The sequence below is a fragment of the Malaya genurostris genome, chromosome 3 (genome assembly GCF_030247185.1).
Source record: "Malaya genurostris strain Urasoe2022 chromosome 3, Malgen_1.1, whole genome shotgun sequence".
Lineage (NCBI taxonomy): Eukaryota > Metazoa > Arthropoda > Insecta > Diptera > Culicidae > Malaya > Malaya genurostris.
In genome coordinates, this window is record NC_080572.1 from 79,130,793 (window position 1) to 79,147,197 (window position 16,405).

Here is a 16,405-nt window from a genome sequence, read left to right on the forward strand (position 1 = left end):
GCTGGTGTCAACGAAACTTTCTAATTGTGACCACTATATTACTTACGAACAAAAAGTCGACCCGAATACACTGATTTTTATTTTTTGAACCATTGCAACTTACAGTTTCAACAGATTATATGAATGAATATTAAACATTTTCAATTTAATCACTTTGTTCATACAATTTTTGTGAATGACTTGAAGATCATGCATTAACATGCATTTCACATGATGCTCATTCATTAACATGCATTTCACGATGGATAATCAAGTTGATTTTAAGATACAAAATTCAAACGCATACAATTCACTGGGTTCTAGTTTTGGTTAAACACGTTTTGTTAATTGCAATATCTCTAACGGCTATCAGTTCTGTGAATAGCACTACTTTATATCAATCGTTTCTACTTGTAACACCAGAGCAGTAAAGATGTAGATAATTTATCATCACATTAATATTCTGACAACTAGTGTTATGATAAACATTAATTTACTATCATTCAAAAGTTTCTATTCACGAGTTTTACAAACGTATAACGAGCGAATTTCGTTTACATGAAAATGTTTAAGAAACGCGTTTGAATTTCAACTAAAGTAATGGTTGATTTTCCATTGCGATTTTTGTTTTGCTTTGTGCTGTTTTTGACATTAGACAGCATTAAAAACAACATATTTTATAACTACTTGAATATGTGCAAATCAAATAGCAAATTGGTTGAATCAATTAATTATGAGTTAAAATAACAACTGCAGAAATCGAAAATAGCGAGATCGTAATTTTTTTATTGGAGGGCTTTCTGTGCAGATGCCTCAACGATTTGTACTGAGTACGAACACGTCACATTTTGAGTGAGATTCTGCAGATGAGAAAAAAATGCCCTAGATCCACTGCACAGTCAGAAATCCGAATTTCAAATGAGCAAAATTTGCAAAATGAGTCATGATCATTAGTAGAATTTTTTGTTTCAAAATAGATAAGAAATAATTATTGTTGAAAAGTAAAATTGTGCATCAGTACTTTTTGTAATAAACAGTTATTCATGTCGAACTAATTAGAGCAATACAATCGATAGACTTTGCGTTAACGGATTCTTCGGGCAAGGCTTTTGTAGAAATTGTATAAAGAGTGATTTTTCGAGAGGTATAGGATATGATTCTCAAAAAAAACACCAAAAATTTAAGAAAATTGATGAAATCTTTATTGGAGTCGATGGTACAATCAATATAATTTAATGTTTGAAGATGAATTCATGCAAATGCTGACCGCGGCTCCGCTTTAGATAGCCCATATGCACGGTCCAATTTCGGCACACTCTCTTCAACATATCGGCCGATATTTCACGAATAAATGCTTCAATATTGGCTTCCAGTGCGTCAATCGTTTGCTGGTTTATCTATCATCACATTCACATTACCGTTCCGTCTTCGTTTTCGCCTTCGAAGAAGTACGGCCCGATGAAGCCACCGGCCTATAATTCACACCAAACAGCGACATTTTTAGGATGCATTGATAGCTCTTGCAATGCTTCTGGCTGGACTTTACTCCTGAACACACTTTTTCGATAAAAAAAAGTGAATCTTCCTCCAAATTTGGTAGCGTCCATTCAGGATTGAATTATAGACCAAACGACGATTCATGATTCAATTATAGACCAAACTGAATATGTTGGAAAGTGAACAAGACATGGTTCACGCGTGACCTATCAAAAACAGTGTTGCCATAAAGATGCCAGCAAAAAATCACCCTTTATTATGGAAGTGCTGTCATTCGAAAGTTCGAGATGTTCTCCGTTTGTGATTCTTTCGAACAAGAGTTTTCTGGAATGGATACGCCTAAGCACACTTCGCAAGATAAGTTTAGCTAAATTTTACAAATGTTGTATCGCAGTTTTTGGACGCTTGAGCCCAAATTTTTTCGAACTCCTGCATGTTCCCAGCTGCCTTACCAGTCTTCTTGAAGACCCTCTTCACAATTGCCCAGTAATGTTCGATGGGTCGAAACTGAGGGCAATTTGGTGGATTGATATTTTTCTCAACGAAATTTATACCATTTTCCGCAAGCCAATTGAAAGTGGTTTTGGCATAGTGAGCCGACGCTGAATCCGGCCAAAACAGTGGAGGTGTACTATGCTTCTTATATAAAGACGGCAATCTCTTCTTGAGACACTCAGATCGATATATTTCTGCATTTATAGTTCCGGTAGTGTAAAAAATGGTTGACTTCAAACCACAGGAACATATTGCATCCCATACCAGTACCTTTCGATCGAATTTCTCCACTTGAATCGACCTGTCCGCATCGCTCACATCCTCGCCAACGACGACAGTAACGTATTGTGGACCTGGAAGGGTTTTTGAATCCTCCTTTACATAAGTCTAATCGTCAATCAAAACGCATGCATCCGGACACTGCAAAAGACGCGAATACAATGTCTGGGTCCTTGTTGCTGCTTGCTTCTTCTGTTCTACACTTTGTTTCGAGATTTTCTGTTTCTTGTAGGTCTCCAGGTGATATCGCCTCTTGATACGCTAGATCACTCCGACACTCGTTCCTGCTGTTTTGGCAAAATCACGTATTGACATTGATTTGTTCTTCATGATTAGAGATATCACTTTCTGGTTCAGTTCCGGGTTGGAAGAACCGGGTGTTCTGCCTCTCAGAGATGTCTATCTCCTCTGTGTGACGAAGAGCAAGCAAAATTTCTCCCCTCGCACTGACAACTTCAACGAGAGCTCTTCTCTTTCACATTTATACACCACTGTTGTGTAAGTGTGCACGCATCATGAGTGCGTTTGTTTATTTCCTTTTACCTCTTCCACTGAATCGCACCAAAGTGCTAGAGCATTAGCTAATAAATTCTCTGCGGAGGATGCAGATACTTTCACAGAGGTGTACACGCCGGTGAGCACTCTGCTGTATGGTTTTCGTAGATGAAGCGTGGACACGCAAAATCAGCAAAATAAAACAATTTATCGTAAAATTTTCGGTTTTCCTTGCAAATTTTTCATAGCAAGGCCAGATCTACTCTCTATTAATTGAAGTTCACAGAAGTGTTCGCTCACCTTCACGCGCCAGTGGTCACTTGGGTGTAGTTAGACGAGAGCGCGTGTGAGCGATTCATGCGAAGAGAATGTGTTTCACTCGCGCCAGCTGCTTTAACCACAAGCACACACTCAAATGCTGTCTATTCGACACTGAGAAGAAGTGCGCCTTCCTCTTTGTGTGGTGCTTCGTTTTTTTCATCCTCGGTGTGGCAAAAATCTGACTCTAGCGTGTATAACTCTGGTGAAATGCCATCTCTGCTGCCTCTTCCTGGTTGCTCATCCAAAGAATAGTGTTCCCCAAACTTATAAATGATGGTTCAACACTGGCATGATGATTTCCAAGCCGCTACGCCTATTTTCGCATAGTAATACCCTTCTTACTTAGCCACGTTTCCAGAAGCTTAATTTTCACTTCCTTTTCAATACGCGGCATTTTGAAAACGCAGAATTTCAACCGCACAAACAAGAAAACAAACGAAAGCTGAAAGCCAAACGCACAGCATGCTGTGATCTGAGCATAAAAAACCATCACACATACATGAGTACAACATGTATGGATAGCTTATTTTCGATACACTCCCTAATCGAACCCCGGTATATCCTGTTCCCCGAGTATCAAGCATCTGTCGTGCTGCTTGCTCTCATATATCTTCACTATTTTGTTCTAGTCATACACAATTTAAGGTTAAATCTTGTTCGAAACACAAGCTTTCTTCGGGGACGGGTGTGTGTTGGATAAGTCGATGCCTTCCACGCAGCAGGCTGCCTGGGTTCGATTCCCAACCCCGCACAAAGCGCCAAAAAGTTATTCTGGCCCGAACCGGCGAATGACTTTAAGGTTAAAACCTCTATAATCGAAACAAAAAAAAGATGCACGATGCATCCGATGTTCGAATTTAACCCGGTGAATTGTGTCAACATCGGTCCGATTATCGGAACGATTGATCATCAGACAATTCTGTACCATTTCCACGTCAACCTGAAAAAGCTTGATGCTTTCATTATGTATCGCTAGAGCAAAAGATCGAAGAGATACCAAAATAGGCATTTTAGAAACGACGTGTCTCCGATAGGGTTATAAATATATATCTTCACTCTTATGTTCTAGTGTTACACAATGTAAGCTTTAATCTTGCTCGAAACGCAATCAAAAGCTTTCGTGCACGATGCGTCCGATGTTCGGATTTACTGGGTACTGGGTAATATCTTGTAGTATTGCATGCTGGAGAGCTTCATCTTGCAGCCTAGGCTGTGTAAGGAGTGTATCGAAAAGTAGTTAGCAACATTAATTATTGAATAAAAAAGCGAAAAAAAAAACATTTTGACATCAGTTTTCGATATATTGTAGAAAAATTACATTTTTATGTATTTCACTGATTGTATTGAAGGAAATCCTGGTTTCTGTGAAACGCTCGCACTTTGGACTTGACATTCTTCAATAAATTCTGCGCAGTTACTTTTGTGACTTTCCTGGTGGCAGCTGTCCAGTTTTTTTTGAACTCCTGCATGTTTTGGGACACTGTACCTTCCTTCCGAAAGTGCCGCTTGACAATTGCCCAATACCTTTCAATTGTCCGAAGATCCGGGCAGTTCGGTGGGTTGATGTCCTTTCCACGAATTGTACATTATTTTTTGACAACCACTGTAGAACGGAGTTGGCGTAGTGGGCTGAAGCCAAATCCGGCCAGAAGAGACGAGGAGCCTTATATTTTCTGTACAGTGGCAGCATTCTCTTCTTCAAACATCTTCCTCGTACACCTTGGTGTTAATTGTGCCCTTCGTGAAGAAAATCGACGACCGCAAACCACAGGTACAAATTGCTTGCCAGACCAACACCTTCTGCCCAAACTTTTCCATCGCCATCGTGGTCCAGGTTCTGGTACACCGATTTCGTATAATATTGCGGTCCGGGCAGCGCTCGAGAGTCTTCCTTGGCGTAGGTTTCGTCGTCGATCAGGATGCATCCGTCTTTATTCTGTAGAATCCGATTATACAGTTTTCGAGCTCTTGTTTTGGCCTGAACTTGCTGTACCAGGGACTTTTTCGGCACCTTCTGTTTCTTGTACGTTTTCAGGGAGTTCCGAACCTTGATCCGTTGAATCATCCCGATGCTGGTGTTGAACTGCTTGGCCAAATCCCGCTTCGACGCCGATGGGTTTTTCCTGATGTATTCAACCACTTTTAAGTCCCGACCGGGCTGGCTGGGACCCGTTTTCCTACCGAATCGGGACAAATCCTTCATGGAAAGGGTCTTACCGAACTTCTCGATAATATATTTGACACTGGTGTGGTGCACTTTCACCCGTTTCGCAATTTCGTTGTACGTGACACCATTTTCTGAGCACCAAGTGTGCAGAATTTTCTTTCGCGTTTCCGGATCAATTCGACTCATCATTGAAATGATAAACCGTACCGAAACCAATCGATTGCGCAGCTGTTATTGACATGTAAACAAACATGTCACCGCAAAACATGCTGCAAAAAATTAAGCCATTTCAGAGTAATAACTATTTGAATGTTGCTAACTACTTATCGATACACTCCATACTATTCGTAGGCTTAATTCTTTACACTGTGAAATGGACAATACCTATTCTCAGTTGAATTATCCTTTCGATGAAATGAATTTTTCGGCGAAATAAACCTTCCATTCGAATGATCCATGCTTTGAATAGGCATCAATTTCTTGAAAACTAGTGTTTTAGAGTGTGTTTTGTTAAATGGAATTAATTTTTTTCTAAAGTGATGTAGTCCATTCTACTGATCGCTCAAAAAGTCATTTTTGTATCTCAACTAGTTTGTTCAATTTAATCAATAATATATATTACACTGCAATAAAACGCATACTATTTTAAACCTTTTTTTTAATATACCATAAATGCCCATCAACATTGGTTAGTGAAATGTATAACTTGATTTGTTAGTAAATTTTTATGCTGAGTTTGAAAATGTTACGTTATCAAGGTCTTAGGTCTTAGGATTTTTTTTCTCACTATACGATGTATGACGAAATGGTCCATCTGTCCGGTTAGGCACACCCCAGTGTATTCAGCAGAGGCGTCATTATCATTTTACAGTAAATTTTCACCGCTCACTTGATCGTGCAAGCGTAAACTCGAATCAATTCAATATGCGTGAAGCACAAAACTTCATTGAATATGTGTAAAACATTGCATAATTACTGCAATATTCATTACGGCAACTTGTCAACAAACAAGATTTTCAGGATCCACTAATTCACGCAACGGAATGCAACTTACATGCGGAACTAATTAACCCTCATCTACATACTGCCGTACGGCCCATCAAGTCACTACCTGCATGGCACTGCGAGGACGAACATCACCGAGAGCCTCTCTCGTTTGCATGATATACTGGTAGCATGTAGACGTATAACCGTTTTACTTATTCCTATTATCGATTTTAGAACTCAAAGTACGCATATTATGTATTTCTGTTGCTAACATGTTTTCGCACCTTCAACCAACCAACCAACGACTGAATGCCCATTAAATCAGCACATTATAATTTAGCGAGCTCCGCCACAGGAGCTGAAAATTGAAATAAAGCCGTTAATTGTTAATTTTAACACTGTTTTTATTCTCGGTTTCGCGTCGAACACAACTACCGGAATGTTCACCGGGGCACCTGTTAACCGCAACATAAAAAACATCATCATTATCATCACCAACCACCACCACGACGGCGAAAAAAAAACCCCAAACAACTACTGCTTCGTTTCCGGCGGCCAGGTGCAATCTATGTGGTGGACGAGCTGGACTACGAGCAGAAGCAAAGTTATGAACTTTTAATTAGAGCAACAGACAGCGTTTCCGGCGTGTCAGCGGAAGTGCCAGTATCGGTGCTAGTTCAGGACGTCAACGATTGCCCACCGGAGATCGAGCAGGACAGCTACAACATTACCGTCTCCGAGCGGGCCCAGTTCGGTACGGCGATACTGAAAGTTCAGGCCAAGGATAACGATACCGGTAAGTTGACAAACGTTTCATCATCCTTTCGCACTTCCGGGTGATGGGGCTACTTGTTAGTGGTGATTTTGATTGGCATCATCCGGGACGGTAGAGGTAACGTTCGAAGAGAAGAAAAAAAAAACGGAATGAGTTCCAATTTTAAATGAAGTCTCATCGCTCACGGGCAACAAAATAATCGGTCCATCCATTGAAATTTATTTTGATGGAGATGGAGGTATTTTGTGTACAGGTAGAATTCCATCATGCTAGCAAGTATGTTTATGACAAAAATATTCGAAGCTAAATGAGAAATCGTTACTATACCTTTCCAAAAAAAACCTTGTATATGCAATAAATTTCACATTCGTTTTAGGATTTATAATGCTTTTTTTTAATTAAGATTCAGTTAATTCGTAGAATGAGAAAAAATCTTTTGCGATGAACAACAAAAAATCCCCAAATCTATTGCTCTACATTTATTGTCCTCTTCCAATTTTGTTAACCGACAATCATTGTCAGAAACACATTCACCCCACAACCTGTTTTGGCATCAAGGATAAACTACGAAAAAAGAACTAACATCGGAGCAAACAACCAGAGAGATCAAATTGACGGCCGGTGAAAGCTCGTACCATTTACGAAAATTGTACTCAACTGGTTCCATAAAAAACTTTCCTTCGAACCTTCGGTCTCGTTAGAAGCTTTCCGTTAAAGATTTTCCTTGTCGTCCTTCTTATACCGATCGACGACAGGTCACAGGTTTTGGTTGCGAACAGTGGAGTGCTCGGCCCTGTTCGTGTGGATGTCCATTATCAGTAATTAGTGACGGTTAGAACTTTCTCATCCTTTTGTTTTGGTTTGCTTCCGCCAGAAAGTTACTTACACTCGACGTCCGTTCCCCGGGCGCCGGAAAGCTAGCGGAACTGCGCTCCGCCCATGATTCGAAGCCTATAGGAAAGTAATTGGGAAGGTGAATTACACGAATGGGAGAACCATTTTCGAAATTAGAAATGGCTTCTAATTGTTCATCTGTCATTTTTTTCGATTGGCATTTTCGCCTAATTATTGACTTTAACATATGAAATAAGTTGTCACTTATATTTTTCCGTAATAATTGAGAGTTTGTTCTTACTCAATTCGTACAAACAGGACATACACAGTTATTTTGTTAACGTGGTTGTGTTTGTACATATTTCACAATCACATCAGGAATCGAACCCGACATCTTCACCAGTATCAGACAGTAATTCACCTGGCCCTTCCCGCCAGACCAGTTCATCGCTACACACATCAGCTACGATGGAGTAACGAGACTGCGGATGAGCAGAGCCAAGCCCAATTCCATCAACAACTGTCGATCCCAATTCGTTTACCGAATCTATTCCTTAAATTATTAATCTAACATTGCGATCAAGGTCAAGAGCAAACTTAACACACCGCATGCTAAGGCTCTTCGGCCAGTCCTGTTCGCTTTCCAAATAGTCACTACCTGCTTCGAGCGCGAGGCTCAAACGTTTGTAGACTGCTCATTATTTTTAACTCTCAAACAAACTAAAAATCCATCATCATCATACCGAACATAGTAACTTAATACGTCTCACAATAATATATATAAACAAAAAAAAAATACAATCTTCGTAATATGTAAAAAAAAATAAAAAATTTTAAAAATTTGAACTAACTAACTAAATATTTGCTTACAAAGCGGACTTCATGTGTGAAATACATAACTTTTTGAACTCCACCAATGTCGTCGCGCGCTTGATTTCTCTTGGCATCGAATTGAAAAAACTTATTCCCTTGTACAATAATGACTGGCTAACAAAAAGCTTGGTGTTCTTGCATCAGATGCGTTTCTAGTATTGTACCTATGCAAATCAGTTCCTCTTTCAATTCGATCACACAAATATCGAGGCAGCATGCCATTTAATATCTTGAAAATAAATACCATGGTTAAGTAGTAAATTCTCTGTTTCACTGAAAGCCATTGTAATGCGTTCAGTAGAAAATCTGAGGAGGTATATCTACTACATTGTAGAATTAATCGCATGATTTTATTTCAGAATAGATGGGCAAAAGTCAATGTGTGGTGAAATGACTGTTTTGTACAAAAGAATCTTACTATGGATCGTTAAGTCATTTTTCAAACGACATAATATACGATACTTTTTGGCAATCTACTTGATGACGTTATTGATATGAGATTTGAATGTTAACTTTTCATCAATTATGACTCCAAGATACTTAATTTCTCTAACGCGATCAATAGTTTTAGCATCAATTTCCACATTGGCGTCATGATCGGTGTTAACAGAAGAAATAACCATATATTTAGCTTTCGCAACGTTTAGTTTCAGTTGCTTATATTTTAACCATCGAACCAGCGAACTTAGATCCTCGTTTAAATGTGCAACAGCTTCATTGAAATCTTTAGCCATAATGAACAGAACAGTATCATCAGCAAACAAATTTATATCACAGAAACGTAAGACTCGTTTGATATCATTAATATACATAATAAATAGAATAGGACCTAACACACTTCCCTGAGGTACACCAAGTGAATTGCCGAGGGAACTAGACACTACATCGTTAAAACAGTCTTTTAAGATCTACCACATAAATAGTTTTCAAAAATTCATGTGCCATTCCGCCGATGCCAAAACGCCGTAATGTCTGCAACAATAATGGTCTTGAAATTGTTTCAAATGCTCTCTTCAGATCCAAGAACACAGCAAAAATACTCTCTTTGGCTTCGATTTTCTCCTTCCATTTTGCCAATACTAGGTTCAAAGCGGTTTCACAAGAGTGACCCTTACGATATCCCGATTGTTCCGGTATTAGCAAACTGTTAGAGTTCAAATAGTTAATCAGCTGATCTTTAACAACAAGTTCCAGAATTTTTTCCAGCGTGTGCAACATGTTAATGGGACGGTCCCTCGGCCTCACCCGTTCCAGTAACCTTGGGGATAGGAACAACCAGAGATTCTTTCCACACCTTTGGCACGTGCCCCGTGTACAACGATTCATTTACCAAATCCAGTAGATCGTGTCCGATAACATGAAAGCACTTTTGAGTTTACATTGTCAATACCAGTCGATTTTCCCAAATTTAAACAAATATTTTTCAATTGTTCAAAAGTGATTGGTTGAAATTCATCAAGTCTACAATAGTTATTCATCGGCTGTGTTATTTCAACAGGTTCACCTACCAATTCAATACTTTGATTGATCTGCTGAACACTATTTATGAAGTAACTGTTGAACTTTTCAGATATAATTTGTTCTGTGTGTTCTTCTATACCGCCAAAAGTTATGCTTTTCGATGCACTAACTTATGATCAAAAAAGAATCGGAATTTTCATTTTAAAATTCCCACGCTTGTCCAACCGGTGAACTTTTATTCTCTCAACGTTGGCAACACTTATATACACATTCTGTCAAATTTTGACGCATATCGTACGATTAATTTTTGTTTGGCGTCTATACAAAGAAGTTGAAAAATTTTCGTGTGGCGTTTTTTATTCTGGATGAAAATTTAGAACAACGTGCGTGCATCAAATTTTGTGTTGCAAATGGATTTAAGTGTTCCGAAACGTTGAAAATTTTAGAAAAGGCCTTTGGTGAATCGTGTCTAGGAAAAACACGAGTAGTATAAACGCTTCAAAGGTGGTCGTACAAGCTTGAATCATGATGAGATCCCTGGCCGCACAACAACATCTGTTACTGAAGAAAACATTAAATTGGCGAAGCAAATTGTGTTGCAAAATCGTTCTGTGCCGATTAGAGAGATTGCTGTGTTGTTGGGCGTCGCTTCTCGGCTGGTGCCAAAAAAGCTGAATTTCACGATAATGCGCCGGCTCACTCAGCGTTGGTTGTGTCGCAGTTTTTGGCCAAGCACCGTACTCTCCAGATATGGCCCCGTGTGACTTTTTCCTCTTCCTCAGACTCAAATTGCCATTGCGGGGAACGCGTTTTGAGACCATAGAGACCATAAAAGAGAATTCGCTGCGTGAACTAAAGGCCATACCTTCGGCGGCCTATAAAACTTGTATGGAAAATTGGATCAAGCGTTGGCATGCATGTATTGCCGCAGGAGGAGAGTACTTTGAAGGCGATAATAAAGAAATTTATTAAAAATTGAAATTTTGCGTTTTACCTTTTTTTCATAAATAAAAAAATAGGTATAGAATTCGCTCAAACTTTAGAAAAATTTTCCGAGGCCCGGAGGGCCGAATGTCATATACCAATCGATTCAGCTCGACGAACTGAGCAAATGTCCGTGTGTGTGTCTGTATGTGTGTTGTCAACTAAGAGGTCGAGATCTCAGAGATGACTGGACCGATTTTGATCAAACTAGTCGCAAATGAAAGGTCTCCCCGTCACCCTGAACGCTATTGAATGGTTTTGAGATCGGATGCTTACTTTTTGAGTTATACGAAGTTTTATGTCAAAATTTTCAGTTTTTTGAAGGAATCTGTCACAATTGACCTTGAAAACAGAATATATTCCGCACGGTAATACCTATCCAACAAGCCATGAATTGTTAAAATCCGTCTATTTTCAACGGAGATATCGACATTTTTGTGTAGGCGACTTTTCCCCCCATTCCAGCTGTAGGAGTTTTGTGCATTGTATGACAAAGCAATGCTTGGGAGCAACGGAAAACACGATTTTTTATACTGTTACATTTTTTATACTGTTACTAACTCTCCATTTCCTCGAAGATGACTAAATGGATTTCTCAAATCAAAAGTTGGTCCATTGATCAAGTTCGAAGACCAAACTGTGGACACTTCCGGCTCCGGAGATATAACGGTACAAGAGACGTTACCAAAAAACCTTTCTTATATGCGAACGCTTTATACTTTGAAAAGCATCTTCAAAAAAGAATGGAGGCCTGGACGACCGAGTGTCCTATACGGTTCGACTCAGATCGTCGAGATAAGAAAATGTCTGCACGTATGTTTGTGTGACTTTTTGTGCATTAACTTTTTTCTAAGATGACTGGGTCGATTTCAACCTTCTTTGATTCAAATGAAAGCTATAGAATTTTAGCAGGATTTGACTCCCGAACTTACAGGTTAATATGCTCCTCAATAATGGAAAAAGTGCACTCACTTTGCTCGGAGGTGACACGGTCTATTTTCACAATTTAAGTTTCAAATTTAAGGTGTTATACAGGGTGATTTTTTAAGAGCTTGAGAACTTTTTTAAACAATAAAACGCATAAAATTTGCAAAATCTCATCGGTTCTTTATTTTAAACGTTAGATTGGTACATGACATTTACTTTTTGAAGATAATTTCATTTAAATGTTGACCGCGGCTGCGTCTTAGGTGGTCCATTCGGAAAGTCCAATTTTGGGCAACTTTTTCGAGCATTTCGGCCGGAATAGCCCGAATTTCTTCGGAAATGTTGTCTTCCAAAGCTGGAATAGTTACTGGCTTATTTCTGTAGACTTTAGACTTGACGTAGCCCCACAAAAAATAGTCTAAAGGCGTCAAATCGCATGATCTTGGTGGCCAACTTACCGGTCCATTTCTTGAGATGAATTGTTCTCCGAAGTTTTCCCTCAAAATGGCCATAGAATCGCGAGCTGTGTGGCATGTAGCGCCATCTTGTTGAAACCACATGTCAACCAAGTTCAGTTCTTCCATTTTTGGCAACAAAAAGTTTGTTAGCATCGAACGATAGCGATCGCCATTCACTGTAACGTTGCGTCCAACAGCATCTTTGAAAAAATACGGTCCAATGATTCCACCAGCGTACAAACCACACCAAACAGTGCATTTTTCGGGATGCATGGGCAGTTCTTGAACGGCTTCTGGTTGCTCTTCACTCCAAATGCGGCTATTTTGCTTATTTACGTAGCCATTCAACCAGAAATGAGCCTCATCGCTGAACAAAATTTGTCGATAAAAAAGCGGATTTTCTGCCAACTTTTCTAGGGCCCATTCACTGATTTGCAAGCGTTGCTCGTTAGTAAGTCTATTCATGATGAAATGTCAGAGCATACTGAGCAAATAATAATGCATGAAAATCATAACCTCAAAAAATCTGAGCAAATACTAATGCATGAAAATCCTAACCTCAAAAAAATCACCTTTTATTACGTCCCAAAGCTTGCTATCGAATTTCATCAAGATTGTACTTGCGGTTCCGGAATTACAGGGTGCCCAAAAAATTGAACTCAATATTTTCCGTGCTGAATAGATCGGTTTTCACAAACTCAAATTCAAATTCTTATAGTTCGATTGAAAACTCCTGAATCGAACTCAGATCCGACGGATAATAAGGAGCAAATTCTTTGAGACTGATTTTCAAGTTAGTAGCTTTTTTGTTAGTAGATGTAAACCTAAACCTACTTCGGTACTACAGTTGATGACCAAAAATACTAATTTCGGTTATACCAGCCTCAGGTTTCAAGCACCGGAAATACCAAAAATCTTAGTTGTACTTTTAAATGAAACTCATTTTGATTTGTCAAAGAAAGTAAAAAATTTGAAACCGTGTTTCGAAGTGACGATACAAACGTAGAAAACCTACAAAAGTGTTTGAATTTGTAGTTAGTTCTAGTTAATCAACACATAATATACAGAACATCAGGACCGCTTTTACAGGGAGGCAGCGGGGGCACGTGCCTCCGGGTCCATGGTCTTTGGGAGCCCTTAACGGGTCTCAGCTAGCAAAAAAAGTGTAATTCAGTTTGTTAAGGGCACTCAAATAAACATTGCCCCCGGGCCCCTTAATATGTAAAAGTGGGACAGCAAAACATACAAACTAACCTCGGCTATACTCGTCTCGGTCTCCGGTTATGGAAATATCAATCAAAAACTTTAAAATGAAACTGTCCACTTTGACGTAAAATGATAATGAGAAAGACATCATTACATCACTAGGTGGATCAAAATGGGATTTTTTTCTAATCGCCCAATATTCTCAATGGAATGGAACAACGGATTTCGACAAACTTTGGCTGTTTGGAAGGGTCAAACCGAACAATTTTTTATTCTATGAGTGACATTATTTGACATACACTCACACACATATACACACAGCCACATACATTGCTTAGCACAATGAACTGTGTCGAATGATATAGAACATGAAATTTTGCTTTTCCATAAGAGCCGAAGTTGAAAATATAACAAACCAGTTTTTATAAACATCTTAGTTTGAACTTCTACTAAAATCGATTGTACCTTTATTCCGGTAGGCATCAACCAAATCTTCACGTACGCCCTGCAAACGGACTCCAAGAACACCTCCGAGTACTTCCACATGGACCCCGCGGACGGTGTCATCTACCTGAAGAAATCGTTGGACCACGAAACGCTCAGCAATCATCACTTCACGGTGATTGCCAGCGACAAAGGTGTACCGAGCCTCAGCTCGACCGCCCACGTTTGGGTGTCGGTGATGGACATGAACGACAACCCGCCGAAATTCGAACAACCGTCGTATACCTGCGTGCTGTCGGAACATGCCACCCGTGGTCAGTTCGTCACGGTGGTGTCGGCTTCCGATCCGGATTACATCGACCATGACCGGCTAACGTACAGCATCGCGCAGGGCAACGAACTGCAAACCTACGACATCAACCCGGTCAGCGGGATCATCACGCTGGTCAATATGCAAAACTTTGCCGAGAAGCATGTCACGATTTTGAACGTGTCGGTCACCGACGGAGTGTACACCAGCTTCACACGCGTCAAAATATCGATTCTACCGGCCAATTTGCACAACCCCGTCTTCGAACACGTATTCTACGATGTTAAAGTGAACGAGAATCAACTGGCTGGACGGTTGGTAACTACGGTAAGTACGAATGAACGTTAATAGCTATTGACGTTGAGATAAATGCAGAGAAAATATCGATTCTGTTTGGTCAAAGTAAAAAGTTAAATTATTTCATCTTCTAATAAATAATATCCATATTTCATATTCTTACTCTCTCAAAATAGTCTCCAGAAAAATTTAGGGTGTCATTGTAGTTATACTTCAATATCTAAAATGACCCCCTACTTCTAGATATTCATCTACCTCCGTCATGCCGGAAACACTTTTTAGTCCTATATAAGCCGATACGAAAATCTCAGTATGATTAAAATTGCACCAGCTAGTGCATTCAAATGTCCTACTGCGGTCATACTTCGAAATTTAATTTCAATAAATGGAATTCAAAGTTTTCTGTCAACTGCAAATGCTACTACGAATAGAGTGCATTACTTTTCATTCTATTGATACGTTAAGCCGTTGGCATTTTTAGTATTCCCTTGAATGAACTGACTGATTTATTAAAATTTCGAATGCATTATTTTATATCTGAACAAAACTTATAGTTTCGTTGCGTACCACGCAAAGCTACAATTCGGCCAATCAACTCCAACATATATCGTGTGCTAACCCCTTAAAAATTATCCCGTAAAAGTAGAAGCCAAACAACGGAAATGCCTGCATCACCCGCCAAAACTATCTTCAACCTATGGGTTGTGGTTGAACCCATACAAAACCCATTCTGTCCGTGTCGTAGTTTTTAGTTAGATCGAGTCAGTGCTGTTTGTTTGCCCTGCAGCCAAACCAAACCCCGAAGGTAATGATGGTGCCAATCAACGCACCTGCGTGCTGGTAATTAAATTTTATTACCGGATTCAAATTATTCCAGGAACTGTAATTCTCGTGGAGCGAAAATTTCTCCGCTGACGAGAGAATTCGTCCAAACAAAACGTATTTCGGTTCTTTGTCGGATTCATTTTCTGTTTTAATGCGTGTTCAGTTTTTGTTGAAAAGAAAATTGGGTCGCTACCGGGTGTGAGCTCAACATTGGAAATTGTCACAATTAAATTTTGAATTAACACACCATTATTAAATTAGAACCCGGGCCAAATCGTAATTCGAAATGCTTTTAATAATTTCAATTGAATTTCATGAAAGTAGTATTCTGTTCCTGATAAATGTCGACATGTCAACTCTTCTAGCCCATCAGTAAAGTTCGATTCACTTGATATCTGGACGTAAAATGTTAACTTTACTTCGGGATTGTTTTTTGATAAGATATAACAGTTTATTAGTCGAAATATTCTTTTTTTTGCACTTTCAGGAATAAAATATCAACAATCTTATCCCGTGTAAATGTTAACATCTCGTGTGATCTTCTGGACACTTTATTCGTCCGCTTCAGTGATTGTTTTATTCCAGTATCACTTCATATCTGGGACATCTCGAGTTACTTTTTCAGTAACTTCTTAGCAAATGCCCAATATTTTTCAATTGTTCAATCAGTCGTCCTAATACCTAATTGTCGAAATTTGTATATCGATTTGTACAAGCGTCACCAAACAAATCTTTCAGTTTTTGTGTAAAAGTTCGAAAACACCGAATACTAAGAAAATACATTATTTGTT

General features: G+C 39.2%; 1 protein-coding gene across 5 annotated transcripts in view; it reads left to right on the forward strand.

Annotated features, from left to right (window-relative positions):
* LOC131436971 (fat-like cadherin-related tumor suppressor homolog) overlaps positions 1-16,405 on the forward strand; it is a 537,375-nt gene that overhangs the window by 499,045 nt on the left and 21,925 nt on the right. For all 5 annotated transcript variants that reach the window (XM_058605986.1, XM_058605987.1, XM_058605988.1 and 2 more), the window contains 2 exons: positions 6,780-7,016; positions 14,218-14,819. In XM_058605986.1, the coding sequence (XP_058461969.1) occupies positions 6,780-7,016; positions 14,218-14,819 (839 nt within the window). The remainder of the gene's footprint in view (positions 1-6,779; positions 7,017-14,217; positions 14,820-16,405) is intronic.